Source organism: Aquarana catesbeiana, linkage group LG13 (genome assembly GCF_042186555.1).
Source record: "Aquarana catesbeiana isolate 2022-GZ linkage group LG13, ASM4218655v1, whole genome shotgun sequence".
Lineage (NCBI taxonomy): Eukaryota > Metazoa > Chordata > Amphibia > Anura > Ranidae > Aquarana > Aquarana catesbeiana.
This window is the reverse complement of record NC_133336.1, coordinates 156,157,074-156,184,412: the sequence shown is the minus strand read 5'-3', so window position 1 is coordinate 156,184,412 and position 27,339 is coordinate 156,157,074. Positions and strand designations below refer to the sequence as shown.

At 45.0% G+C, this 27,339-nt stretch overlaps 1 protein-coding gene across 1 annotated transcript in view; it reads left to right on the top strand.

Annotated features, from left to right (window-relative positions):
- Window positions 1-8,003: 8,003 nt before the first annotated feature.
- EMC7 (ER membrane protein complex subunit 7) overlaps window positions 8,004-27,339 on the top strand; it is a 60,806-nt gene continuing 41,470 nt past the window's right edge. The window contains exons 1-2 of the mRNA XM_073609922.1: window positions 8,004-8,318; window positions 26,664-26,783. Of these exons, the coding sequence (XP_073466023.1) occupies window positions 8,116-8,318; window positions 26,664-26,783 (323 nt within the window). The 5' untranslated portion in view covers window positions 8,004-8,115. The remainder of the gene's footprint in view (window positions 8,319-26,663; window positions 26,784-27,339) is intronic.

Genomic DNA, 27,339 nt, shown 5'->3' with positions numbered 1-27,339 from the left:
ACACCCAGTCTTCTCTCCAGCAGCAGAAAGGACTCCAGGGAGTAGGGCCAGTCCAGGCCTCTCCCCAGCGGCAGATATGTTCTCTGAGAGAGGCAGAGGTTGGCTGGGTGAGTAATGCTTTGTTTGGAACAATTTGTTTGGGGTACTGTGTGGGTACAGGCATTAGAGGACTGGAACTACTGACTAACTTCGGAGTCAACCCGTCTGGGGTCTCCTCCTGTGTTAGTCTCCTGCCGAAAGGGGAGAAATGTGACAGACCTAGCCGGGAAAGAGACTTTTGGAGGGGACTGTATGCTAGCCTCTTGCCGATCGATCGGGGGCCCTTGCATTTGGGGGAATGGTGCTCGTGTGAGCTGTATGCCTGGGGACCCTTGAGGTGGTATTACTGTGGATTCGGGTCCTGGTCCCGCAGGACACACAGACTCTGGGGACCCTGGATTTGCCATATTGGAATGGTGGCTGATTCATAATGCTGGGACAGATACTGTTAGGAGATGCTGATGTAAATTCCAACACCTGTCTGTCTATTGTCTGCTAAAATGTGTATTGTAAATGAGTCTCTAGTATGGGATCTAAGAGTCATTAGATCCCCATTGTTATTTGTGTTAATTATTAACTCTGCTATTGTGTGAAGAAGAGTCTATGTTGATTGTGATAATGTTGATTGGATTTTCTGAACTACAAGACGGCCAGTCTGGCCTAACGGTCATGTCTGAGTCATCTAGGCTGTCTAAAGGGATTAGTTAATTAGCTCATGTTAATTAGGTTAATTAGGTTACAGCTGTATTGTTAGAGTAATATGAGCAGGAGGTCTGCACCTCCACTTTTAGTGTATAAAAGCCTGTATTTTGCAATAAAAGAGATTCCTGGTTGAACTTACATACAGCCTGCCTGGTGTTTGTTCTGAGCTATCACAACTGGACTAGAACGGCACAGAGCTGTAGTTCTAGTCCCGAAGCATCGGATGACCGAACCATCAGACGTTGCAATCTGATTCAATAGCTGCAGAGGAGTGTCGGGAGAGTGGAACCGAGCGAGCAAGGGGCTCGTTACACTGGGGATGTGGATTAAAATAATAAATGCAGATTTGATGATGTATAAAATGACTTATGAAGCTAGAGGGGCTACCAAGAAGTTTAGGAAGGTGTGGTTCCGGTGGGTAGACTCTGAGAATACCTTGGATGAGGAAGGGTCCTAGTTTATTAGATGAGTGGGATCTAGTGCTATTGAAAAAACATGGCGGATGGATATTGCTTGCTCTGCTCCCTCTCTTATGGACAGGCAAGGTATTACCGTCTCATGATTGGACAGGAGCGCTGAAATGTTGACAATCCCAGGGGGGGAGGGGGGAGGGGAGTTTCTTTCTTTCTTTGCTGTTATGCACCAATATGTTATGCACCAATACATTTCTAAATAAAATAAAAAAAATGCACATGTCTACTCTAACATAGGGCAGGCTCGGTGATCGGAGCGCCATATTCTAGTTACAGAGCTATTTGCACTATTGCTGCTATGTATCTGGCGATATGTATGTTGATGTAATATATATACTATGTGTTGTATGTATATTTCTGCTGTGCACAATAAAAACATTTAAAAAAAAAAAAGTAGATCTGAACAAATTAATGGGGTGGGCAACTACATGGAAATGAGGTTTAATGTGGAAAAATGTAAAATAATGCATTTGGGTGGCAAAAATATTAATGCAATCTACCCACTGGGGGGAGAACCACTGGGGGAATCAAGGATGGAAAAGGACCTGGGGGTCCTAGTAGATGATAGGCTTAGCAATGGCATGCAATGCCAAGCTGCTGTTAACAAAGCAAACAGAATATTGGCATGTATTAAAAAGGGGATTAACTCAAGAGAGTGGTAATTATCCCACTCTAGAAGACTCTGGTCTGACCACACCTGGAGTATGCTGTCCAGTTCTGGGCACCAGTCCTCAGGAAGGATGTGCTGGAAATGGAGCGAGTGCAGGGAAGGGCAACAAAACTAATAAAGGGACTGGAGGATATTAGTTATGAAGAAAGGTTATGAGCACTGAGCTTATTCTCTCTGGAGAAGAGATGCTTGAGAGGGGATATGATTTCAATTTACAAATATCGTACTGGTGACCCCACAATAGGGATAAAACTTTTCAGTGGAAGAGAGTTTAATAAGACATGTGGCCACTCATTAACATTAAAAGAAAAGAGGTTTAACCTTAAACTGCGTAGAGGGTTATTTACTGTAAGAGCGACAAGGATGTGGAATTCCCTTCTACAGGTGGTAGTTTCAGCGGGGAGCATCAGTAGTTTCAAGAAACTATTAGATAAGTACCTGAATGACCACAACATACAGGGATATACACTGTATAATACTCACATAAAATCACACACATAGGTTGGACTTGATGGAATTGCGTCTTTTTGCAACCTCACCTACTATGTAACTATAAATAAAAAAGTTGAACCTGTGTAGGAACAACAGAAGGAGACCCTAATGCTGGATAAGGCAGGCACGTCCTTGAGCAAGAACAAAAAGAGAACACTCCTTTTTATTATAGTGTAGGGTGATCCTAACAGAGGGGCAGGGGCAGAGCTGACCCAGTAGTATACTAACAAGAGGAGACCAGATATAAAAATGTTGCCTTAGGTTCCACTTTCAAAATCTGCATTCCCCCTCCATAGACAATGGTCATCAGGACAAAGAGTCGTTAAATCCTACTAAAAATCCAACATGGGATTTTACCACTGTATTCAAAACTAAAAGAAAAAATATTGGCTGTAAACATATTTTAACACTTTTACTGCTACGGTGGTGGATTGGGGAGTGGGGGGGGGGGTTACACACATGCTGCAGCTATCAAGAGTGTGTGTAAATCTGAAAAATGTCACGGGTGGCCCAACCCTTGCCTATAAAACAGCTGTCACAGCCAAGAAACAGCAGTCAGTAGGACGCCTCCCATCGATTTTTTCTATTTTTCGGGTCCAGGGGCCATGATGATGAATTGACATTGCAAGACACTTTTTTTTTTTAATAAAGGAATTGTCAAAAACTGTCTCCTGTCGTTTTTACTTTTTTGACACTTTTTTTGGTGAATGGGTAGGGGTACAATGTTAAAGGGAGCTTGTTAAAGGGGACTTCCAGATTCTGATAAGCCCTTTGACCCCATCAACATGGGGACAAGGTGCTTTGGGGGGGAGCCCAAGGCACCCTTCCTTAGTTGAGGGCAAGTGGCCTGGTATGGTTCAGGGGGGATGGCCTGCCATGGTTGGTTGCTCGGAAAAGTGTCTGGTATGGATTTTGGGGGGGGACCCCACACCATTATTTTTATGTTTTGACGTGGTGTTCCCCTTAATATCCATACTAGACCTGAAGGGCCTGGTATGGATTGGGGGGGGGACCGCACGCCATTTTTTTCAATGGTTTTTCATCTATATTACCGGCAATACATTACAGCCACGAGCAATTTTAAATGACACTTTTTCCTTTAGAAATGTCATTTTTCTGCGGCACAGTAAAACACATGAGAAAGATGCGCCACTTTACAGGCAGACTAAGGGGACCCCCCAGGCACGATATTTAACCACTTCAATACCAGGCACTTTTGCCCCTTCCTGCCCAGGAAATTTTCAAGCTTTCAGTGCTGTCGCACTTTGAATGACAATTGCGCGGCCATACAACACTGTACCCAAACTAAATTTTTGTCAATTTCTTCCCACAAATAGCGCTTTCTTTTAGTGGTATTTGATCACCTCTGCGGTTTTTATTTTTTTGCTAAACAAACTAAAAAAGACCGACATTTTTGAAAGAAAAAAAAACGTTTTTCTTCATTTCTGTTATAAAATTTTGTTTTCTCCTTCACTGACAGGCATTGATGAGTCTGCACTGATGGGCCCTGATGAGGCGGCACCTATGGGCACTGATGAGTTAGCTCTGATAAGGTGGCACTGATGAGGAGGCACTGATATGTAGAATTGATGGGCACTGATAGGGGGCACTGATATGCAGCACTGATGGGCACCGATAGGTGGCACTGATATTCAGCACTGATGGGCACTGACAGACGGCACTGATGGGCACTGACAGGCGGCATTGATGAGCACTGAAAGGCGGCACTGATGGGCACTGACAGGCGTCACTGATGGGCACTGACAGGCGGCATTGATGGGCACTGACCGACGGCACTGATTAGCACTGACAGGAGGCATTGATGGACACTAATAGATGGCACTGATGGGCAGCACTGATTGGGCAGGTACCTACAGATATTAATGCTGGGCACTAATGGCACTGTGATGGACACTGATTAGCACTGTGGTGGGCTCTGATTGGCACTGTGATTGGCACTGATGTGGGCACTGGCAGACTTTATTATTGGGGCACTGCTGGGTACTGATTGGTACTGATTGGCAGCTGATTGGCACATCTGATGGGGCTGTGCTGATAATCAATGTGCTGACAGGGGTGGATCCAGAGCCTAGTCTCGGGAGGGGCACTGCCATAAAATTTTGCGGGCAATTTGTCGGGGCAATGGCTGGTGTTGGCGCTTCAATCACCACAGCACCATGGTTGATGTGGTGTCAGGATGATTGAGGCGCATTATTTATATTATTACATTGTAATGTAAAATGAAATCGTTCAACTCACCATAATGCGGAATCATTGAGAGCCCTGAGCGTGTCACTTGCTACCGTCGCCTGCCACCAGATGCAGCGTGTCACTTGCCAATGTCGTCTGCCACCAGATGTGGATTGTCACTTGCCAATGTCGCCTGCCACAAGATGCGGATTGTCACTTGCCAATGTCGCCTGCCACAAGATGCGGATTGTCACTTGCCAATGTCGCCTGCCACAAGATGCAGATTGTCACTTGCCAATGTCACCTGCCACAAGATGCGGATTGTCACTTGCCAATGTCGCCTGCCACAACATGCGGATTGTCACTTGCCAAGTTGCCAGTGGATGTGTCCCAGAGTGAGGGCGGGCAGTGAGAGATATTGTAACTCATCAGAATATGCATGCAAAAGCATGTTGCATTGCGGCCATCTTGGTACATCCTCACTTGTCAGCAGTAAGACTAGAGTTAGAAGTCGGCAAGCAGACATTTTTATACACCCACCGGAGTCTTGCTTTTCAGTTACTTTTAACAGTAAACTCAGCTTATTTAGTGAAATATAAGTTTAGTTTACTGTTAAAAATAACTGTGATAAGCAAGATTCTGGTGGGTGTATAAAGATGTCCGCTTGCCGACTTACAAACACTAGGCTTACTGTGGACGAGTGCGGGAGTACCAAGATGGCCGCGACGCAACGTCCCTTCAGTCATATTATCAGAAGGGGAGCGGCTTCAACACCTGCCTGCTCGCTGCCTCGCTCAGCCTCAGCCACACGCCAGCCGCCCACTCCGGGCCCTGTCACACTGTCACGTCGGTTGGCTCTGAGAGACTCGAGTCCGACCTCCGACGTGACGCCGTGACTCACTCACTCACTGCAGTGTGAGTGTGACTGACCGTGACGTCACTCGTTGCTAACGCCAGGGCCGCCTGGCGTCTAGCAACGAGTGCAGAGCAGGGAAGAGGCTCCACCCACCTATCCTTCCTTCAGTGTCAGTGACCGCCGCCGCCGCCCGTACGTACCACACGTGAGTCTCTCTCTCTGTGCCGCTGATGTGAGAGAGAGACACGGGCCGGCAGCGGAGCGCAGGAGACAATTACATTCAGAGTGTGTGTGCTATTATTTGGGGGGGGGGCAATTGCCCTTTTGCCCCCCCCTGGATCCGCCCCTGTGTGCTGATTATTAGCACAGACTCCCCCCCCGACATTGGCTCTCCCTGTCAACGCGAACCGAGGAATGCCGTTTACCGCCACTTCCTGGTTCTTTCTATGATCAGCTGTGATTGGTCACACCTGATCACGTGGTAAGAAGCCTTAAGTAAGAGGTGGTAAGAGGCTTCTTATCACGATCGGAGATGCGGTGTCAATCTGACATGCCACACTTGCGGTCGCCGCGCTGTGCGCCCCCGCTGCCACGCGCCAGCATGTTGTCCTGCTGGACGTCATATGACGCCCAGTCAGGATAACAGAACCACTTCCCGGCCGTCATTCTGTTATAGGCCAGGCAGGAAGGGGTTAAAAGAATATTTCATTTTTATTGTATCACTTTAAGCATTATTAAAATCACTGCTCCTATAAAAACGGCCACTTTAAAAACTATCCCCTGGGGCAGTATGGGTACTAATAATGCTCGGTTTGCACCACAACATGCAAACAGACAAAAAACTTGTGCAAACACCATTAAAGTCTGTGGGACACGAATGTGAAAAATCAAAAGTGTTCATTTTAAAGGCTTATATGCTAGTTATTGCCATAAAAAGTGTTTGGGGACCCAAAGAAAGAGTCAGCCCCCCATACGTCATTCTTTTTCTGTCCTCAAGCCTGCAGGATCATGGATCACCTGGAATGGCCTCTTCTTGGGCGGCTTTAGCACGAATCTCTCCAGGACTATCTGTCATGCGACAAGTTGGTCATCTTTTACCACCTTCATGACACACTATATATAAGTTTTAATATCTTGCGCTTACCCAAAGAATACTGAAAATGAATTGGTGTAAAATATAAAAAATGAAAACAATGTGTAGGTGCTGCAATTCTAAAATTGAAATACTCAATTCATTATCTCTCTCTCTCTCTCTATATATATAAACATAAGTGCGCAGTCCTACCCAACAAAGTGAAAAAATAGAACAAATTCCTGTAATAATATCAGATGATCAAATAAATTATATTTATAGTGACTGTCCATATATATATTTGAATATTCCTTAAATCTCTGGTGGAGTAATTACCACAGAGGGAGGAAGTCCTCATATCGGAGCCGAACAGAGTGGAATATCACAGGTGGTTACCTTGATAACAAGCGTGATTGAATCCTATGATTTGGGATCCATCCTGTCTGGTAAGAGGCTTTAATTTTTCCCTTCTGATACAAGAGAATACAACGCTGAACATCACGGATATTCATGCTTTGCACTGAATTTATATATGGACAGTCACTATATATATATATAATTTATTTGATCATTTGATGTGGATATCATGACACACTATAGCCTGGATCCAGCCGCGCTTACTTCCCGCGACTTTGGGAAAAAGCTTTACAGTTGTCTGCTTTATAATCGGAATTAAACAAAAAAGTTTTGCAGGAACCCTCTCTGTGAGTGAGTTATTTGCAATGTGTATGCTGCCATGGAGGCTCCAGGAAAATTGAATACTTACCTTTCCGTAATTTTCCTTTCCTGGTACCTATCCATGGCAGCATACACCCTCCCTTTTCTATAATCCTTAAAAGAGAAGAATGTTTTTTTTTTTTTTTTTACAGAATCATACTTACCTAGGTGGATGCAGCATTGGTCCAGGCCTCTGCACTGAGAACCAAGCGATGGAACACCACAGATGGCTCGGTTCTCACAGCTCCCCGAGCAGGGAGCTGCAGACTGCCAATCAGCAGCTCTCCCCCGGCCCCATGCTCATTGGAGCATTCAGCAATGAGCTGCGGAGGGGTGGGAAGTGGCCATCTTAGGCTCTCAGCAGCTTGCTGAGACGAGTATCAGTCCAGGCACCCGGCGGATCCCGACTTTTTTTATTTCCTGTTGGTTGGTTGGGAGCAGAGCAACCAACCATGCGTATGCTGCTATGGATAAGCACTAGGAAAGGAAAATTACGGAAAGGTATGTATTAAATTTTCCATTTTAGTGTATCAATTTACTGAAATTTTGTACTTATTTTACATGCCAAAAAACGTAAAAAAACTGTTTTAACAGGGAAAGGGATAAAGCTGCTGAAGTCAAACAAAACAAAGTAATCAGAAATGACAACTGACCGTTGTCAAACGCTGTGTTTTGCTTCAAATGTTTTTTTTTTTTTTTCCTGTGAGTGTATTGTAAAAACAACCAACAGACTACAACAATGTTGCGTTCATAGTCGGCGGCCATTTTCCCGAAGACCACAGTATTTTATTAAGGTAATGAAGTCATTTCCGCCTTAACACCGTGTCCTCTTGAGACAAGATCTCTAGTCCAGGCCCGGAAGAAGAAGCAAGTGCAGAACCGGGCGTAATTGTGTTCGTTTGCGATGGATTTCAGCTGGGGAGGATTACTGTTACTCTGTGCTTTTTCATCGCTGTGCACAGCTGATTTGGAGACGTTAAGCCCGGGATTTGGGGGAGATAAGTTTAAGGTGGAGGGCCGAGCTGTCGTGCCTGGAGTGAGGCCTCAGGAGTGGGTGAGCCGGGCCCGGGTGTTAGTAGACGGAGAAGACTATATCGGCTTCCTGCGGTAGGTGTACAGGGCCCCGTGACTTTCATCTAGCTGGATGGTGTAGACTTGCTTTGCTTTCAATGATCAGGCTCCGTTCACACCTTTTGCGCTACGTAAACGTGCACGAAATTGCGTGTTTATGAACAGCTGTAAAAATGCGTAACGTTTGCAGTGCCATTCACTCCTAATGAACAACACATGCACAAAGCAACGATTGCGGCAAAATGTGTAGTAAGAAAATATGCAAGAATGAATGCAACAAAAAGCTTCATGAGCTACTTTGCAGGTCATTGAAATCAGTGGGCTATAACGTGTGTGTCCCCCAATCGCCCCTCACAGGATTTGATTTACAGCGTCGGTAGCCCATAGGCTGTCAGTGTTTATTGTGAGAGAAGAGAGCAGTGGCAGGACAGAGCTGGGAGGTGGGAGCAGAACAAGTAGTGGGAAGTTTTTGACATTTAAGGCTGGATTCACACCTATGCAGCTTTTGTGCTTTCTGCAGATTTGCACTACAGTCCATTTAACATGGTTTCCTATGGAACACGTTCTGTCGTGCAAATATGCAAAAAGCACTAAAACTGCATAGGTGTGAATCCAGCCTTAGGCCTCTTTCACACTGGGGCGGTGGGGGCGTCGGGAGTACAACAGCGCTATTTTTAGCGCTGCTGTAGCGTCGTTCTTGCAGCGGTATTTGGCCGCTAGCGGTTCGGTTTTAACCCCCGCTGGCGGCCGAAAAAGGGTTAAATCCGCTCGTACAGCGTGGTTATAGCCGCGGTATCACCACGGTATAGCCGCGCTGTCCCATTGATTTCAATGGGCAGGAGCGGTGAATACACCGCTCCAAAAAAGCAGTTTGCAGGACTTTTTTCACCGCCCTGCCTGCGCACCGCTTCAGTGTGAAAACCCTCGGGCTTTCACACTGAACAAACAGCGGAGGCTGTTTAGGGGCGGTTTTCAGGCGGTATTTTTAGCACAATACCGCCTGAAAACCGCTCCAGTGTGAAAGGGGCCTAAATGCAGGGAATGAATTAACCACTTCAGCCCCCGAAGGATTTACCTACTTTTAATGATAAGGCCATTTTTTTGCGATCCGGTACTGCGTTATTTTAACAGACAATTGCGCCGTCATGCGACGTTGTACCCAAACAAAATTGGTGGTTTTTTTTTTTTCCCTCCACAAATAGAGCTTTCTTTTGGTGATATTTGATCGCCTCTGCGGTTTTTATTTTTTGCACTATAAACAAAAAAAGCGACAGTTTTGAAAAGAAAACAATATTTTTTACTTTTTTGCTATAATACATATCCAACAAAAAAAAAATGTATTCATCAGTTTAAGCCAATATGTATTCGTCTAACATCTTCTTGGTTATAAAAAAAAATAATAAGCGTATATTGATTGGTTTGCACAAAAGTTACAGTGTCTATAAAATAGGGGATAGATTTATGGCATTATTATTATTATTATTATTATTATTATTATTATTATTTTTATTTAATTTTTTTTATGACTATTAATTGCAGCAATCAGTGATTTTTAGCGGGACGGTGATGTTGCGGCGGACAGATTGGACACCTAACTGATATTTTTAAAACTTTTATTTGGGAACCAGTGACATTAATACAGTGATCAGTGCTAAAAATGTGCACTGACATTGTACTAATGGCAATGGCAGGGAAGGGGTTAACATCAGGGGTGATCAAGGAGTTAAATGTGTTCCCTGTTTGTGATTACTAACTGTATGGGGGACTGTGTGACTGGGGAAACACACATATACGTTTTCCTGCTCAGTGTCATCCCCTGACAGAACTGAGATCTGCCTTGTTTACTTTGGCAGATCACTGTTCTGTCTCTGCGGGGAACGATGGCGGGAGGCTGGCGGACCCGCTGGTTGGCTCCGGCCACAAATGCTAGTGCATGAATCGCCGTACTGGTACGTCGATTTGCGCAGCCGAGCCACCTCGCCAGGTAGTTAAAGTGGATGTAAATCCTCACATATACCCAGTGAAGTGAACAGCCTCAGATGATACACCGAGAAGAAACAAATCTCCCATACGTTTTACATGTATGCGTGCGGTCTTCAGCTTTATATATTCTTTATATCAGGGATCCTCAAACTACGGCCCTCCAGCTGTTGCAGAACTGTTGTAAAACTCTGACATTCACAGACATGACTAGGCATGATGGGAATTGTTCCTGAACACCTGGAGGGCCGCAGTTTGAAGACCCCTGCTTTATATAGTGCACATCACGTTAGAGAATTTCTCTTCCTGTTCAGCACTGAGATTGGATTTTTGGCATACAGCCAAGACAGCTGAGTGGAGGAAAGGCGCACCCCCCCCGCATAGGTGAAGGAAGGAAAGCGCAGAGCTGTGCTGTGACAAGACAAGCTCTCTGCTAATCAACCTCCCACGACACAAATTTCAGACTGATTTTTTTTTTTATCTTGGTTGAAGGAGAACTTGTCAGAAGTTATGCTGATAACAGAGGAAGAAACAGCAGAAAGATAAGGCACTTAGCGGTTGGGAGAGAGATAAGAAAACACTACAGATAGATGTGCTTAGGTCAAATTTCATGAATCAGGTTTACACCCACTTTAAGGTATAAAAAAATTCCGACTTTAGAACAACCTTGTGATTCTAAAGGAAATAATTAAAAAAACAAAAAAAAAAACAAGCCATGTTATACTTACCTGTTTTGTGTAATGGTTTTGCACAGAATAGCCCTGATCCTCTTCTTTTTCGGTCCCCCGCTGATGGTCTTGGCCCTTCCTTACTGCAGAGTGCCCCCCAATAGCTCCCGAGCCACGCTCTATATGTCCATTCACACATGGAGCGTGCTTTAGTCCTGCCCCCAGAGTCCTGCCAATCATGGATATTGCATGACATGCACCACCTACCTAAACATTATTGCTGACCATGTACACCCCTTTGTGGAAACTGTTTTCCCTGCTGGCAGTGGTCTCTTTCAGCAGAATCGTGTACCCTGCCACACTGCAAAAATGGTTCAAGAGTGGTTTAAGGAATATAACAGGTTCAAGGTGATGACTGGGTTCCCAAATTCTCCAGTTCTCAGTCCAATAAAGCATCTATGGGATGTGCTGGAAAAACAAGTTTGATCCATGGAGGCCCCACCTCACAACTTACAGGACTTAAAGCCGAGTTCCATTTGGTTTTGTGTTTACTAACCACTTCAATACAGGGCACTTATACACCTTCCCGCCCAGACCAATCTTCAGCTTTCAGCGCTGTTGCACTTTGAATGACAATTGCACGGTCATGCTACACTGTACTCAAACAAAATTTTTATCATTTTGTTCCCACGAATGGAGTTTTCTTTTGGTGGTATTTGATCACCTCCTAGGATTTTTATTTCCTGCTAAACAAAAAAAAAAAAGACAGAAAATTTTGGAAAAAAAAGGGTTGTTTCTGTTACAAAACTTTGTAAATAAGTTTTCTCCTTCACTGATGGGCACCGATGATGTGGTACTAACGGGCACTGACAGGTGCCACAAATGGGCATGGATGGGCACTGATAGGTGGCACTGTACACTAATAAATGGTACTGATGGATGCCAATCAGTGCCAAACAATAATGCCTGTCAATCAGTGATGCCCATTGTGGGCACTGATTGACATCCATTGTGGGCACTGATTGGCATCCTTGGTGGTGACCAGTGGTGGCATCCCTGGTGGTCCTAGTGGTGTCCCTGGTGGTCCAGTTTGGGCATCCTCGGGGGGGCTGCGCTGATAATCAATCAGCACAGACCCTTCCTGTCAGAGGAGCAGCCGATCGGCTCTCCTCTACTCGCGTCTGACACCGGCTCTTCCTGTTTACACTGTGATCAGCCATGATTGGACACGGCTGATCACGTTGTAAAGAGTCTCTGTCAGAGACTCTGTACCTAGATTGGTGTTGCGGGGTGTCAGACTGACACCCCACAACGATCGCCGATTGATATCCTGCTGGACGTCATATGACGTCCGGTTAGGATATTGAAACCACTTTGCCGCTGTCATTTTGCTATATGGCGAGCGGCAAGTGGTTAAAAGTCAGCAGCTGTTTTAATAAACATGCACTCACCTGTCCCACGATCCAGCGATGCGGCCGCCCGAACTCTCGGTTCTCTGCTCGCCGGCATCACAAGTGTGGGCACCCAGCCGTGACCGCTTGCGGTTTCACAGCCGAGTGCGCATGCGTGATTCGTGCTGTGACTTCTCAGTGGCCGGGCAATCTTCTGGGACGTGTCCCAGAAGATTGCAGGGACGGAGGGCTGAGGGAAGAACTTCCGCTCGAGTCGCCTAAGCGGCCAAGCGGAAGTGGGAGCTGGCTACCTGTCAAAACTAGGTACCTGCTTACCCCCACCCCCCCAAAAAAAAAATATTACATGCCAAATGTGGCATATCAGGCGGTTAGGAGTCCTTAAAGCTTATGGGTGGAACGCCACTTTAAAGTAGTTGTAAACCTCAGACATGAAACAAAGCATATCACTATAGGGTGTAGTTGCCTCAATTTACCACTTAAAGTCCACCCTATAACAGTTTTACTGTTACAAGGGGGCACCTCTTTTGCCGGATCACGTGTATATACACGTGATAGGAATCTTCCAGGTAGGATGCACGCCGCCAGCGGCAGGTGTATGTTACCTGATGTCTGCCGGCACCCGCATAAGAGAGTTGGTGCGGATGGTCAGGTCGAAAGGAGATTCGCCTTTGCATGAGGTTGTTAGGAAAGATGGTGGCTTCATTCGAAGCAGTTCCCTATGCCCAGTTCCATTCGAGACTGTTGCAAAACAGTATTCTATCTTGTAGCAAAGCAATCCAAGCTTTAGACTTGCCAATGTGGCTGTCCCCAAGGGTGTCCCAAAGCCTCAATTGGTGGTTACTAACCCAGAATCTGCTTAAAGGAAAATCCTTCAGACCAGTTATCTGGAAAGTGGTAATGACAGATGCCAGCCTTTAAGGCTGGGGAGCAGTACTAGAGAAGACAACTGTCCAGGGACAGTGGTCAAGAACCGAAAGAGCCTTGCCCATCAATATCCTAGAGATTCGGGCAGTGTGTCTGGCTCTGAGGTCCTGGACTTTTAGGTTACAGGATTGTCCTGTCAGGATCCAATCCGACAATACCACAGCGGTGGCCTATATCAATCACCTAGGGGCCAACAAGAGTCTTGCAGCGCAGACAGAGGTGAACCATATTCTAACTTGGGCAGAGAGGAATGTTCCGTGCCTGTCCGCAGTCTTCATTCCGGAAGTAGAGAATTGGCAGGAGGACTACCTGAGTCGCCAGCAGTTATTCCCCGGGGAATGGTCTCTTCACCCCAACATTTTTCGGCCTGTTTTCCAAAGATGGGGAACTCCGGACGTAGATCTCCTAGCGTCCAGATTCAACATGAAGTTAGTCATCTTTGTGTCCAGGACAAAGGATCCACTCGCATGCGGAACAGATGCCTTTGTGACCCCGTGGGATCAGTTCTCACTGATCTATGCATTTCCCCCTATTCAGTTGCTGCATCGACTATCAAGCTGAAAAGAAAGCTGGTAATTCTGGTAGCACCAGCATGGCCCAGAAGGTCATGGTATGCAGAAATTGTAAAGATGGCGGTGGGGGATCCATGGTCCCTTCCACTACGGCCAGATCTACTCTCACAGGGGCTGATATTCCACCCTACCTTATGAACGCTAAATTTAATGTCTTGGCTATTGAAACCCACGTTCTGAAGAAACGTGGGCTTTCTGGGTCAGTTATCTTTACGTTAATTAATTCAAGGAAGTCAGCTTCCACAACTATATATTATAGAGTCTGGAGGGCTTATGTTTCCTGGTGTGAATGCAAGGGTTGGCACCCTCGGAGATGTATCATAGGCAGAATTTTTGCCTTTCTACAATTAGGGGTAGAGATGAAGTTATAAACAAATATATACCGCGCTGTCTCAAAGAAAAAAAATAAAAACTAAAGCAGCCAGCAAAGCAGTGGATAAAGTTGCAAAAAAAAAAAAAGTTGCCTACTATTAACTGTTATTACACCATACATATTTGAAGTTAAAGACTGTCACTATATTATATCCACATGTGGTTGAGGATTATCATCACACATGATTTGAAGCTTGTCACTGACTTCTTTTTTGGACATCACACGTCCAAGTTCCTTTGTTTTATAGACATCACATGTCATAATAGAGGACTGCTTGGAGTATTTTTGAGCACATCATTTATTATTCACGTTTTTTTTACTCATATTATTTGTTATGGTTTACATGATCACATAAGCGCTGCACATTTCACCCAATTAGAAATGAAGTTGGCCTTGAGTACTATTAAAGGCCAAGTCTCAGCTTTATCGGTCTTATTTCAAAGACCGCCTGCTACACATTCTTAAGTCCGGGGTTTTATGCAAGGGGTGATGCGGATTAATCCGCCAGTTAGATCACCTTTGAACCCTTGGAAATTGAACTTAGTTTTGTCAGTGTTAAAAAAACAGCCATTTGAACCGATACAGCATATTCCCTTAGTCCTTCTGACAAGGAAGCTGGTTTTCTTTATTGCTATATCCTCAGCAAGGAGGGTTTCAGAATTGGCTGCTCTTTCTTGTAAAGAACCATACTTAATTATTCATGAGGACAGAGTGGTGTTACGCCCTCGTCCAGATTTTTTGCCAAAAGTGGTCTCAGGTTTTCACCTGAACAAAGATATTGTCCTGCCATAGTTTTTTCAAAAACCATGTTCAAGGGAAGAAAAATCACTACATTGTCTTGATGTGGTGAGAGCGGTCAAAGTCTATTTAAAGACGACTGCTCAGATTTGGAAGACTGGTGTCTTATTTAGTCTGCCAGAGGGTCCTAAGAAAAGACAGGCAGCGTCGAAATACACTGTCGCTAAGTGGATTCGGCAAGTTATAATTCAGAAAAGGGGGATAAGATTCCCCCTTTTCAAGTCAAGGCGCACTCTAGCAGGTTGGTTAGTGCTTCTTGGGCAGTGCGTCACCAGGCCTCCATGGCTCAGATCTGTAAGGCCACAACCTGGTCTTCTGTACATACATTCACCAAATTTTATCAGGTGTATGTAAGGAGGCATGAGGATATCGCCTTCGGGTTCAGTGTGCTGTAGGCAGCAGTATAAGTCCTCAAGTCTGTGGGTACCCTGCGGGTTGTCTCTCCCTCCCCTCAAATAGCATTACTATGGAATGTCCCATTGAAGCGGGATTCCTTCCTAAAAAAAAAAAGATTAAAAGTCAGCAGCTACTAACACTGTAGCTGCCGACTTTAAATAAGTACTTACCTTTCCTGGGTGCCTGCAATGTCGGCCGCCTGAGGCCGACCCGTCCCTCGGCTCTCGGGTCCTGACACCGCCATCCTAAGTAAGGGAAACAGGCAGTGGAGCCTTGCGGCTTCACTGACAGTTTCCTACTGCGCAAGCGGCGCGGCGCTCCATTCTATGAATGGCCCCGTGGTGTTCTGGGAACACACACAGTTCCTAGAAGACAACGGGGCTGCTCACCGAGGAGCAGAACACACCGCGGAAAAGGAAGAGGCAGATTAGGAAGACTGCCTAGCAACAAGGGTTTAGGCAAGTTTTATTTATTTTCAGGGTGGCCCTCCACTTTGTTAATAACTATGGCTCTGTGTCCCATGATGTTCAATAAAGAAAATAGGATTTTTATAACAGCTTACCTGTAAAATCCTTTCTTGGAGTACATCATGGGACACAGAGGTCCCTCCCCTCTTTTGGGGTTTAGATATGTTGCTTTGCTACAAAAACTGAGATACTCCTGAAAGGAGGAGGGGTTATATAGGGGAGTGAACTTCCTTTATTGGGTATACCAGTGTCCATCACCTGAAGCTGCCTATATACCCATTAAGTTAATAACGATGGCTCTCTGTCCCATGATGTACTCCAAGAAAATAATTTTACAGGTAAGCTGTTATAAAAATCCATTTTTTTTTTTCTTTTTTTTTTTGCAGCTGATATTTTAGGCCGTTTTTTTTTTTTTTTTTTCCCCCCTTCATCTCATAAAATCTAACAGTTAAGTTAAATAAAGAAGGGATACAGAAAATTGCTTAAATTAAGCATTTATTAAACAGAAGTACACAACAAGCCTCCAATCAGTGCACTGTAAAAATACACAAAAACAGGTGAGGTAATCAAAACTTTTGAAAGAAATTAACGTTATCAACAGCAATAGATAATGGCCACTACTGAGGTAAGTTTGTAAACAATACAAAAGTGCACATCCTCTTTGGTTTTAGGCTTTTAGCTTCAGTTCCAGTCCCTAAATCTCTTCTTCACCCGCATCTATCACTTAAAAGTTCTCTAATGCCGGATTAAACTCCGTCGGCATTTCGGACGGAAAGGTTTAGAACATGTTCTATATCTGAGTCGGGCGGAAATGCCGACAGAAAAAGTCCGATGGGGCATACACACAGTCGGAATGTCCGACCTAAAGCTCCCATCGGACTTTTTCTGTCGGGAAGTCCGGCCGTGTGTACGCGGTTTTAGTACTCCTAGTTTAAGAGCTTCAGGTTGTAGTTCAGGAAACAGTCTCTCTGCATTTTCTCCTCTGAGCCTGCTCCTATTCGTCATAGATGATCCCAGTCTCAGGACACTTATCCACACTTATCTTCACGGGCCAGAACGATCACGGGCTGGGTATAGTGTAGCAGCGCCGCCGCTGTGTTAATCGCCCTAATTTGCATAATAACCGTCCGATGCCAAAGCAAAATGGTTTTTTTTTTTTTTTTTTTTTTTTTTTTTGATTGTTTTGTTGTTTGCAGCAAATCACAACAAAATCGTGTAAGAATGAAAGAATGTCGTTTGAAAATTTCGCTTATAACATTCAGTTTTTAAAATGAATGTAATTTCTGAAAGAAAACCACATGCACTGTCTGAACATTCCTGCCACTAAGAAGTTTTCTATTCTGCTCCTTCGAATTTTCCCATCAATGTGGTGGAAAAGGAACGTAAATTTGACCCCAGTAACGATTAGAGAATCGAACGAATGTTCTTAAAATTAACTTTTTTTTTTTTTTTTTTTTTGAAGGAAGACATTGTTTGTATGGCCGGCATAAGTGATAGCAGATGCAGGGAGCTTTTATAAAGCCACCTGCCTATGACAAGGGAGTTTGTGATACATAATATATTACAGTTCTGTCTGAAAATCACCAAAACAGTCTTTTAATTTATTTTTTTTCTTTAAGCGCTTGCTGACCGCCGCCTGTACATTTAGGTCGACAGAATGGCACGGCTGCGCAAATGGGCGTACCTGTACGTCCCTTTGAATTTGCTGCTGTGCCATCGCATGCGCACCCGCTGCGAGCTCCGTGAGTAGGATTGCGGGTCCGCGGGGAAACCCGCGAGAAGAAGAACGGGGAGATGCTAATGTAAACAAGCATCTCCCCGTTCTGCCTAGTGACACTGTCACTGATCACCGCTCCCTGTGATCGGGAGCGGTGATCAGTGACGTGTCACTCGTAGCCATGCCCCCTAACAGAATCACTTCCTAGGACACACTTAACCCCTTCCCAGCCAGCTAGTGGTTAACCCCTTCACTGGCAGTGTCATTTTTACAGTAATCAGTGCAGTTTTATAGCATTGATCACTGTAAAAATGACAGTGGTCCCAAAAATGTGTCAAACTTGTCCGATGTGTCCACCATAATGTTGCAGTCACAATAAAAATCGCCGCCATTACTAGTGAAAAATAAAATTAATAAAAATGCCATAAAACTAACCCCTATTTTGTAGACGCTATAACTTTCCCCCAAAACCAATCGCTTATTGCATTTTGTTATTTTTGGTTAAAAAAAAAAAAATGTCGAACACGTATCCTCCTAAACTGAGGGAAAAAAATGTTTTTTTATATATTTTTTGGGGATATTTATTATAGCAAAAAGTAAAAAATAATGCGTTTTAATTTCAAAATTGTCGCTATTTTTTGTTTATAGCGCAAAAAATAAAAACCGCAGAGGTGATCAAGTACCACCAAAAGAAAGCTCTATTTGTGGGGAAAAAAGGATGTCAATTTTATTTGGGAGCCACGTCACACAACAGTGCAATTGTCAGTTAAAGCGACGCAGTGCCGAATCGCAAAAAGTGCTCTGGTCTTTGTCAAGCCAAATGGTCCGGGGCTTAAGTGGTTAACTACTTGCCGACCAGCCGCCGTCATACGACGGCAGGTCGGCGTGTTCCTGCGAACCGTTTTAGCTGTACGTCGGCACCCATGCTGTACTGCATGGGTGCCGTTGCACGTGGTCGCGGGCACAAGAGCCAGAAGAGTAGACACACAAATCCCTCTTCTGTGGGGAAAGACAGATCGTCTGCTCCTACTAGCTAGGAGCAACGATCTGTCATCTCCTCTAGTCAGTCCCATCCCCCTACAGTTAGAACACACACGAGGGAACACAACTGTGTTAACCCCTTGATCGCCCCCTAGTGTTAACCCCTTCCCTGCCAGTGACGTTTACACAGTAATCAGTGCATTTTTATAGCACTAATCACTGTATAATTGTCACAAAAAAGTGTCAAGTGTCCAATCTGTCCGCCATAATGCCGCAGTCCTGATAAAAATCGCTGATCACTGCCATTACTAGTAAAAAAAAAAAAAAAAAACAATAATAAAAATGCCATAAATCTTTCCCCTATTTTGTAGACGCCTTTACTTTTTGCACACTTTTGCGCCTTTACTTTTTTTTTTTTAATATGTAGAATACATATCGGCCTAAACTGAGGAAAAAATTCGCTTTTTTAAAAGAAAATTGGGGATATTTATTACGCACTTCAATACCAAGGGCGTCATATGACGTCCTTTATTTTGTTAGGGGATATCAGAGCTGCACAATTAATCGTTAAAAAATCGTGATCTCAATTCACCTCCCCTGATGATCTCTCCCGATTCTTTCATATAAACAAGTGGAGAGATTATCTGCTCACTCAGCTGTCAAAAGAAAGCATCGGGCAGTCTGCCAAGTTTAGAACTTGAAACATTGTAACTAACTTCCTTCTTGGATCAAAGGGGTAAACTCTCTGTGTAAACAAATAACCTGGGCAATCTGCCAAGTTTGAAACAAGGTGTAAATGCAGGAAGTTTAACCACTTAAAGTCTAAATCTTTTTCTGACACTTTCTTAAGTTAAAATCAATATTTTTTGCTAAAAAAATTTATATATATCTATATATCTCTATCATTATTTTTTTTAGCAGAGACTCTAGGGAATAAAATGGCAATTGCTGCAATATTTTGTGTCACACTGTATTTGCCCAGCTTTCAAATGCAATTTTTTGGGAAAAAATACACTTCAATAAATAAAAACGAAACAGTAAAGTTAGCACAATTTTTTTTTTTTTTTGTTTTAATGTGAAAGATGATGTTACGCCGCGAGAATCGTGAGAGAATCGTGATCTATCCTCTAAGCAAAAAAATTGTGATTCTCATTTCAGCCAGAATCGTGCAGCTCTAGGGGATATCTGAATGATGCCTGTAGCTACAGGCATCATCCCGATATCATTCTCTCCAGCCGGTGATTCTGTGCAGGATAAGAACGATCATAGCGGCAGTTCTGCTGCTTGATCGTTCTTATAGGCAACGGGAGGGGACGCCGCCATCCGGTGCTTCTACGGGCTCTCCCGTGCCATCGGGGGCCTGGAGAAAGAATCGACCGGTGCCGGATGATGACGATAGAGATTTCTGGTAACCAGGTGGTCACCAGTTATCTCTATGACCGTCAGAGGACCGGGCGTGACGTTATGACGTCACGCCCGGGTTCCCGGAAATAAACAAAGCCGCAATCGCGGCTGTCAGCATGAGATCAGTGATTTTTTTTTTTTTTTTTTTTTTTTTTTTTTTATTCCGATCTCATGCTTTCCAGCCTGGAGGAGAGGTGTGGGGTCTTATTGACCCCGCATCTCTCCATAAAGAGGACCTGTCATAATAGATTCCTATTACAAGGGATGTTTACATTGAAGAAGTGCCAGAATTTCCCGGTATTGAAGTGGTTATAGCAAAAGGTACAAAATATTGTCTTTTTTTTTTTTTTTTTTTTTTTCAAAATTGTCACTTTTTTTTGTTTATAGCGCAAAAAATAACTGCAGCGATGATCAAATACCACTGAAAGAAATCTCTGTGGGGAAAAAAAGGACGTCAATTTTGTTTGGGTACAACGTCACACGACCGTGCAATTGTCAAAGTGACGCAGTGCCGTATCGCAAAACATGGCCTGGTCATTGAGCAGCCAAATCTTCCGGGGCTGAAGTGGTAAACTATATACCAGATTCAACCTCTAATAGTATATACAGTATATCTCTTCTGTCTGTTTTTATACACCACACTTTATTTTAAGGTTGTTATTCGATTAATCAAAACAATAATCGGCCAACTAATCGATTATGAAAATAATCGTTAGTTGCAGCCCTACTCTGCTCTGTCCCTGTGTGTGTGTGTGTGTGGGGGGGGGGGGGGGGGGCGCAGAGGAGGAGTGAGGGGTGTATCCCTCTCCTTCAATCAGCTGTCAGAGCTGAGATCTGCAGAGTGTAATTTCAGCTGTCCCCCCCCCCCCCTTTTTTCTCGAATCGTCTTCCAGGGCAGCATCTGAGAGATAGGCTCCTCCTCCCTGAAACAGGAAACGCATTAGTCCACCATTATAAATTTCACAGTCTTACCTGCGTGCCTCAGTTGTTTGTGTTTCCTCCGGACCCACAGGAGCTGCAAAAGAAACGTTTGTTATTTTACTTCAGTCTCTGTGCTAGTTGCAGGAGACTCCCTGCCAGCATCCCTGCGGGCCTTGGGAGGGCGAGCAGGGGCAGCATATTTGAGCAGTATTGCTCTGCCTGAGATTTCACCCCTACAGAGGGGTCTGCAATCATCCCCCCAAGCTGCAATAATGCGCTGACATTTCCCCCATGCCGCTGCTCAAGGGACCTGCCGCAGTTTTTCACCAGGGAACTCCATGTGCAAATTCTGAAAACATACTCCCAGACATGAAGAGCGTACAGCAGTGTGGGTGCATGGATGCCTCACCCCCTGATTACTGCCGCGCCGGATGGGTAGGTGCCTCACAGCTTATTTTTTGTTCCTCTCCTACCCCCGTGATGTCCGCACCCGCCGCCCGCTTGATCGCCGGTGTTTTCGCCGCAATTAGCGTCCTCTACACACTGCAGAACAAGCCTCTCCTCATGGAGGCTCGTGGGGTGTACCAAGATGGCGCCGGAGACACTTCCGGGTTAGCGGCCATTTTCCTGGAGCCTGCTTCCAGGGATTCAGAATGGGCTACGGTTACATCACTTCCGGGGGCGGGGATTTAAAAAAAAAAAGGATTTTTAACAATAGCAAATATATCAATATAAATGCATACTGCAGCAGAGTCCCCCTCCCTATTGGACCCAGAAGGGAGGATACCAATTGCACCGCTATGTGCAGGTATATCTACCAACCTGCACGGGGTCAGCTGGGGGCGGGGCCGAAGCTTAAGCAGGAAGCAGTTAAAAAGGCCCCTCTAAGCAGAGGATCCTGGTGGCTGACCATGTCTGACGCTTCTCCACCCTGCCCTGCAGATCCTGCAAGCCAGGACAGCTCCAAGGTAAGCCAGAATACTCCAGAGTCACCTCTGTCTTAACCTTACTGTAAAACTGCCTACTTACAGGCAGCCTTTACCCGCCTACCTCACTGGGACCTTTTTTGCGCTTGATTTCAGGCGAAGACCCCTGAGGAAAGGGAAGTGGAAAGCAACAAAACATGTGCTTCGTGCAGCCACCGTTTTTCCCCAGAATGGGAAAAAACCCCTATATCAAAAATGTATAGACAAAATGGTGGCCAAAAAATTGCAAGGGTATCTGAAAGATCTGCTCAGCTCTTTCAAGAAAGAAATACAGAGCACCGTGGCACTTGTTTGCTCAGTTATTAAAAAGTTAGAAGCGACATCAAGCGTCAGTCAGACCAATACCCCGTCTACCACCGGATATGCGTTCCTTCAGGGAACAGACAGAACAAGAAGAGGATTCGGATGAATCCAAATCGGAGAATGAACTTTGCTCAGACTCCGACGAGGAAGATGCGGTTTCAGAGGGCAAATTTATTTCTATCAGAGGATACGAATAGCCTTCTAAAAGCCATAGCGGACACGCTAGGTATTAAAGAACATAAATCCGCAGAACTCACAATACATGACAAGGTGTATAAAGACCTGCAACCCAGGAAGCCTAGAACATTCCCTGTACACCAAACTCTTAAAGATATCTTTAAAAAAAAAAAAGAGTGGGAAGACCCAGAGAAAAAAACTCTTCATACCAGCCACAGTCAAACGCAGACCCGTTTGCAGAGACAGACACCAAAACCTGGGCTAAATGCCCCAAAGTGGATGCTTCTCTGGCAAAAGTCACAAATAAATCTGACTTGGCCTTTGACGACGTGGGTACCTTAAACGACCCCATGGAAATCCGGCAATAGCTTCCACCTGCACAGCCCAGACTTTATCAACCTGGCTAACACAGCTTCAAGAACCTCTGGAGAGTGACACACCTAGGGAACATCCTTCCACAGGAAACATTTATGGCGACAATAGACCTACAAGATGCCTACCTACATGTCCCCATAAAGGAGGGTCATCAAAAATTCCTGAGGTTCGCATTACAAGGGCTGCACCCACAATACACAGCTCTCCTTTTTGGCATCTCCTCTGCACCAAAAATCTTCTCAAAGATAATGGCAGAAGCGTTAAAAGGTCTAAGAACAACAAGGTATTGGCATAATACCATATTTAGATGATTTACTGTTCTTTGCGGACTCAGCAGAGGCCCTAGAGAACAACCTGTGCACAAGTATGTCCTATCTGCAAAACCGGGGATGGATAATGCAGAAAAGTCACAGATGACCCCAAGCCATATGAATGGTATATTTGGGCTATATACTGGACTCCAGACTAACGAAAACCTTCCTAACGGAAGAAAAGAACGAAAAAAATCACGCAGGCAGTAACCTTCCTAATAAGGACCAACGCCATAACAATCAGACAAGGTATGGCCTTACTAGGACTGATGACATCTTCTATTCCAGCTATCACCTGGGCACAGATTCACATGAGATCTCTACAGAACTACACTCTGTCCCTGTGGGATGGCAGCCACTCATCCCTAGACAGGTCCATTCCTGTTCCAACCACAGTCAAACTAACACTACCATAGTAGCTCAATATACTTCGATACATCGAAGGATGCAAATGGGCCCAATCCGAGCCAATCGGGATCACCACCGATGCCAACTCCCTAAGCTGGGGGGCACACTTGGAGGGCCTCTGCAGGGAAAATGGACCTCCAAATGGTCCCAAGCCTCCTCAAGCATGAGAGAGCTAAAAGCTGTGGGGGAAGCATTAAAAGCGTTCAAACCAGCAATACAGGGGAGAAACGTAAAGTTACAATCGAACAACGTCACGACTGTGGTATACCTAAACAGGCCCGGTGGGGCACAGTCCCGAAGCTTGATGAAGCTGACGGAGAAAATCCTACTATGGGCAGAATCAAACAAAGTCAATATCGGGTATCTATCTGAAAGGAACAGACAATGCGCTGGCAAACTTCCTGAGCCGGAAGACCATAAAACAGACAGAGTGGTCTCTGAACCAAGCGACCTTCGCACAAATCACTCAAAAGTGGGGAGTACCCGAGGTAGATCTATTCGCCTCCAAAGCGAATGCAAAATCACCAACATTCTTCTCTCTGGACCCCACAGATGGCAACAGCGGAGTAGACGACTTCAACCAGAGCTGGGGATCGCAACTATGCTATGCATTCCCTCCAACTGCCACAATACCAAGGGTGATTAAAAAAATAAAGGCAGAGCGAGCAATGGTGATACTAATAGCACCGCACTGGCCACAAAGGGCATGGTTCAGCCACTTGAAAAACCTCAGCATCCAGTCTCAGCTGACACTGACGGACCGGCCAGATCTCCTATCACAGGGCCCAGTCAACCACCCGAACCACAGAATCCTGAAGCTTTTGGCCTGGGTACTGAAGGGGTGAGACTTCAGAACAAAGGATTGTCAAAGGGATCAATACCATCCTAAACAGCAGGAAGCCCGTAATTAGGGCGATCTATGAGAAAGTGAGGAAAAAGTTTGTCTCCTGGAACAGAAACAAACCATATTCCTAAAGAGGAATAATCCCAACAATCCTGGATTTTCTACAAGATGGAGCAGACAAAAATATTTCCCCAAGTACGCTGAAGGTACATGTTGCAGCACTCTCCTCGTTCATGGACACAAGACTAGCAGAGGACCCGCTGATAAAGCGATTCCTGATGTTACCCAAAAGAGCTAGACCAGCCAAAATGAATAGAACTCCAACTTGGGACATGCTCACAGTACTTAGAGGATTTCTTTCCCCTCCATTTGAACCGATGGAAGATAGCTCAGACAAAAACCAAAAACCTCACCTTAAAGACTGTACTTCTTGTGGCCCTAGTATCAGCCAGAAGAGTGAGCGAAATCCAAGCACTGTCTATAATGGAACCATACTGCCTAATACATTTAGACAAAATAATTCTCTCTCCAGACCCGGCCTTTCTATCCAAGGTCCCCTCAACATTCCATAGAACCCAAAATATCATCATACCTTTGCTTCCAAAAACTATGGATAATGAAAAAAGAGACACAACAAACTCGACATGGAAAACCTACTTCGAAAGAACGAAGGATTGGCGAAGAACTACCTCTCTTTTTGTCCTTTATGCAGGAGTCAACAAAGGGAAACGGGCTTCCAAGAATACCATCAGCAGATGGATAAGAATGGCCATACAGACGACCTATGAGGCACAAAACCTCACTCCGCCAAGCGGGATCAGAGCACACACAACCAGAGCCTGTGCTACTTCGGTCGCAGAGGAAGCAGGGGCAACTCCGGAGCAGATCTGCAGGGCAGCGACGTGGTCGAGCTTCAGTGCCTTTGCAAGGCACTACTGCATAGACCAGCTGTCTGACCAAGACCAGGCACTTGGTCGCAAGGCGCTCCAGTCTCTATCTCACCCTAATAAGTATTGCTTGATGCATCCTCTCAGATGCTGCCCTGGAAGACGATTCGAGAAAATAGAGTTAGGTACCTGGTAACTCTCTTTCTAAAAAGTCTTCCAGGGCAGCACTAGTTCCCACCCTTGAAAAGACAAATACCAGGTACAACGGGGGAGCTTTTAAGAACTACTGAGATTTCCTTCGGTGCTTTAATACAACTGAGGCACGCAGGTAAGACTGTGAAATTTATAATGGACTAATGTGTTTCCTGTTTCAGGGAGGAGGAGCCTATCTCTCAGATGCTGCCCTGGAAGACTTCTTAGAGAGTTACCAGGTACCTAACTCTATTTTTTCTGAACTCTCAGCCAAGCTTTAAAATTCAACACTCTGCATGGATGTAGAGGAGAAAGGCTACAGATACAACTTATGTAGAATTTGTTCAATCTGTGTATCACCTGAGGCCAGTCACTTTGTTGGGTATCTGTAAGGGTTTACACTAAATTTAAAGGATCTGCTACTGACGGCTTGGTGCCAGATAACAGCAAATCTTCAGAGGTCTAGTGGCATCGCTGCCTCGACGGGATGGGGCTGTTTTGGCAGCAAAAGGGGGACCTACTTAATATTAGGTGGGTGTTTGAACTCCGTTTTTGTGCTCCATTCTTATTTCTTTGGTTCCTTCAGCATACGTGAGTTCTCTGCATACTACTTAAAGTGATTGTAAAGCTTAGTTTTTCTTTTTTTTAAATAACAAACTTGTTATACTTACCTGTTCTGTGCAAGGGCTTTGCATAGAGTGGCCCTGATCCTCCTTTTCTGGGGTCCCCCAGCAGCGCTCCTCCTCCTCTCAAGTGCCCCCACAGAGAGCCGCTTTCCATGGCGGCACTCGTGCGGGCGCGCTCCCCAGTCCTGCTGCTGCGTCTATTGACACAGACAGGACTCGGCCCCGCCTCCCTTGTCACTGGATTTGATTGACAGCAGCGGGAGCCAATGGCTCCTGTTGCTATCGATCTGTCCAATGAGGATCCGAGACAGTGGCTGGAGCTGCTGGGCTCGTCGCTGGAGTGATCGGGTTCAGATAAGAAAAGGGGAGGGGGGGGTCTGGGGGGCTGCTACAGCACAAAAGGTTTTTCACCTTAATGCATAGAATGCATTGAGGTAAAAAAAACGCGAAGGTTTACAACCCCTTTTAAAGCATTTACTTTCATTTAATTTTATGTGAAACCACAGGATTCCTAACCATTTTCCATTTAGTATCCAGCACCATTTTATGCACACAAGAAAAGTCAGAGGTTCTAGCCCTTGCCCACTTTGTCCAAAATAAAGAAAAAAAAATTTTTTTGTTCAACTTTAATGTTTACAAGATTGCTTGTTGCTTTTTAGGATGGATGGAAGCTTTATGGTCCATGATGTTCCTCCAGGTTCCTATGTAGTAGAAGTTGTGTCTCCAGCTTATCGATTTGAGCCAGTCCGAGTTGATATCACATCAAAGGGTAAAATGAGGTATTTATGAGTATTTGTGATTTCAAATCTTTAGCATGGGCTAGCTCAAGATTCCTTTGTTTTGTAAAGGATCACATTTTATTTTTTTTAACAAACATCTTACCTGCTCTGTGCAATGGTTTTGCACAGAACATCCTGATCCTCCCCTTCTCAGGTCACCTACCAGTGCTCCTGGCTCCTCCCTTCGCGGAGTGCCCACCATCATAAGCCGCTTGCTATGGGGGCACTTGTGCGGTAGAGCTGCACAATTAATCATTAAAAGATCACAATCTCGATTCACCCCCTCTGACGATCTATGTTGCGGAGTGCCTCGATTCTTTCATGTAACAAGTATAGAGTTCTCTACTTACTCTGGCAGTCTGCCAAGCCGGGCATTCTGCCAAGATTTTAACAACATTGTAAAGTCTCATGCACACGAGACGCTGTTAAACTCCCGTTCAGAGGCAGTTGGACACTTTTTTCAACTGCCCCTGAACCCATTCAATGTTATCCTATGTGTCCATGTACACAGTCTCGTTTTTTGGCGTTTTTAGGCAGTTGTGTTTAACCTCGTTTT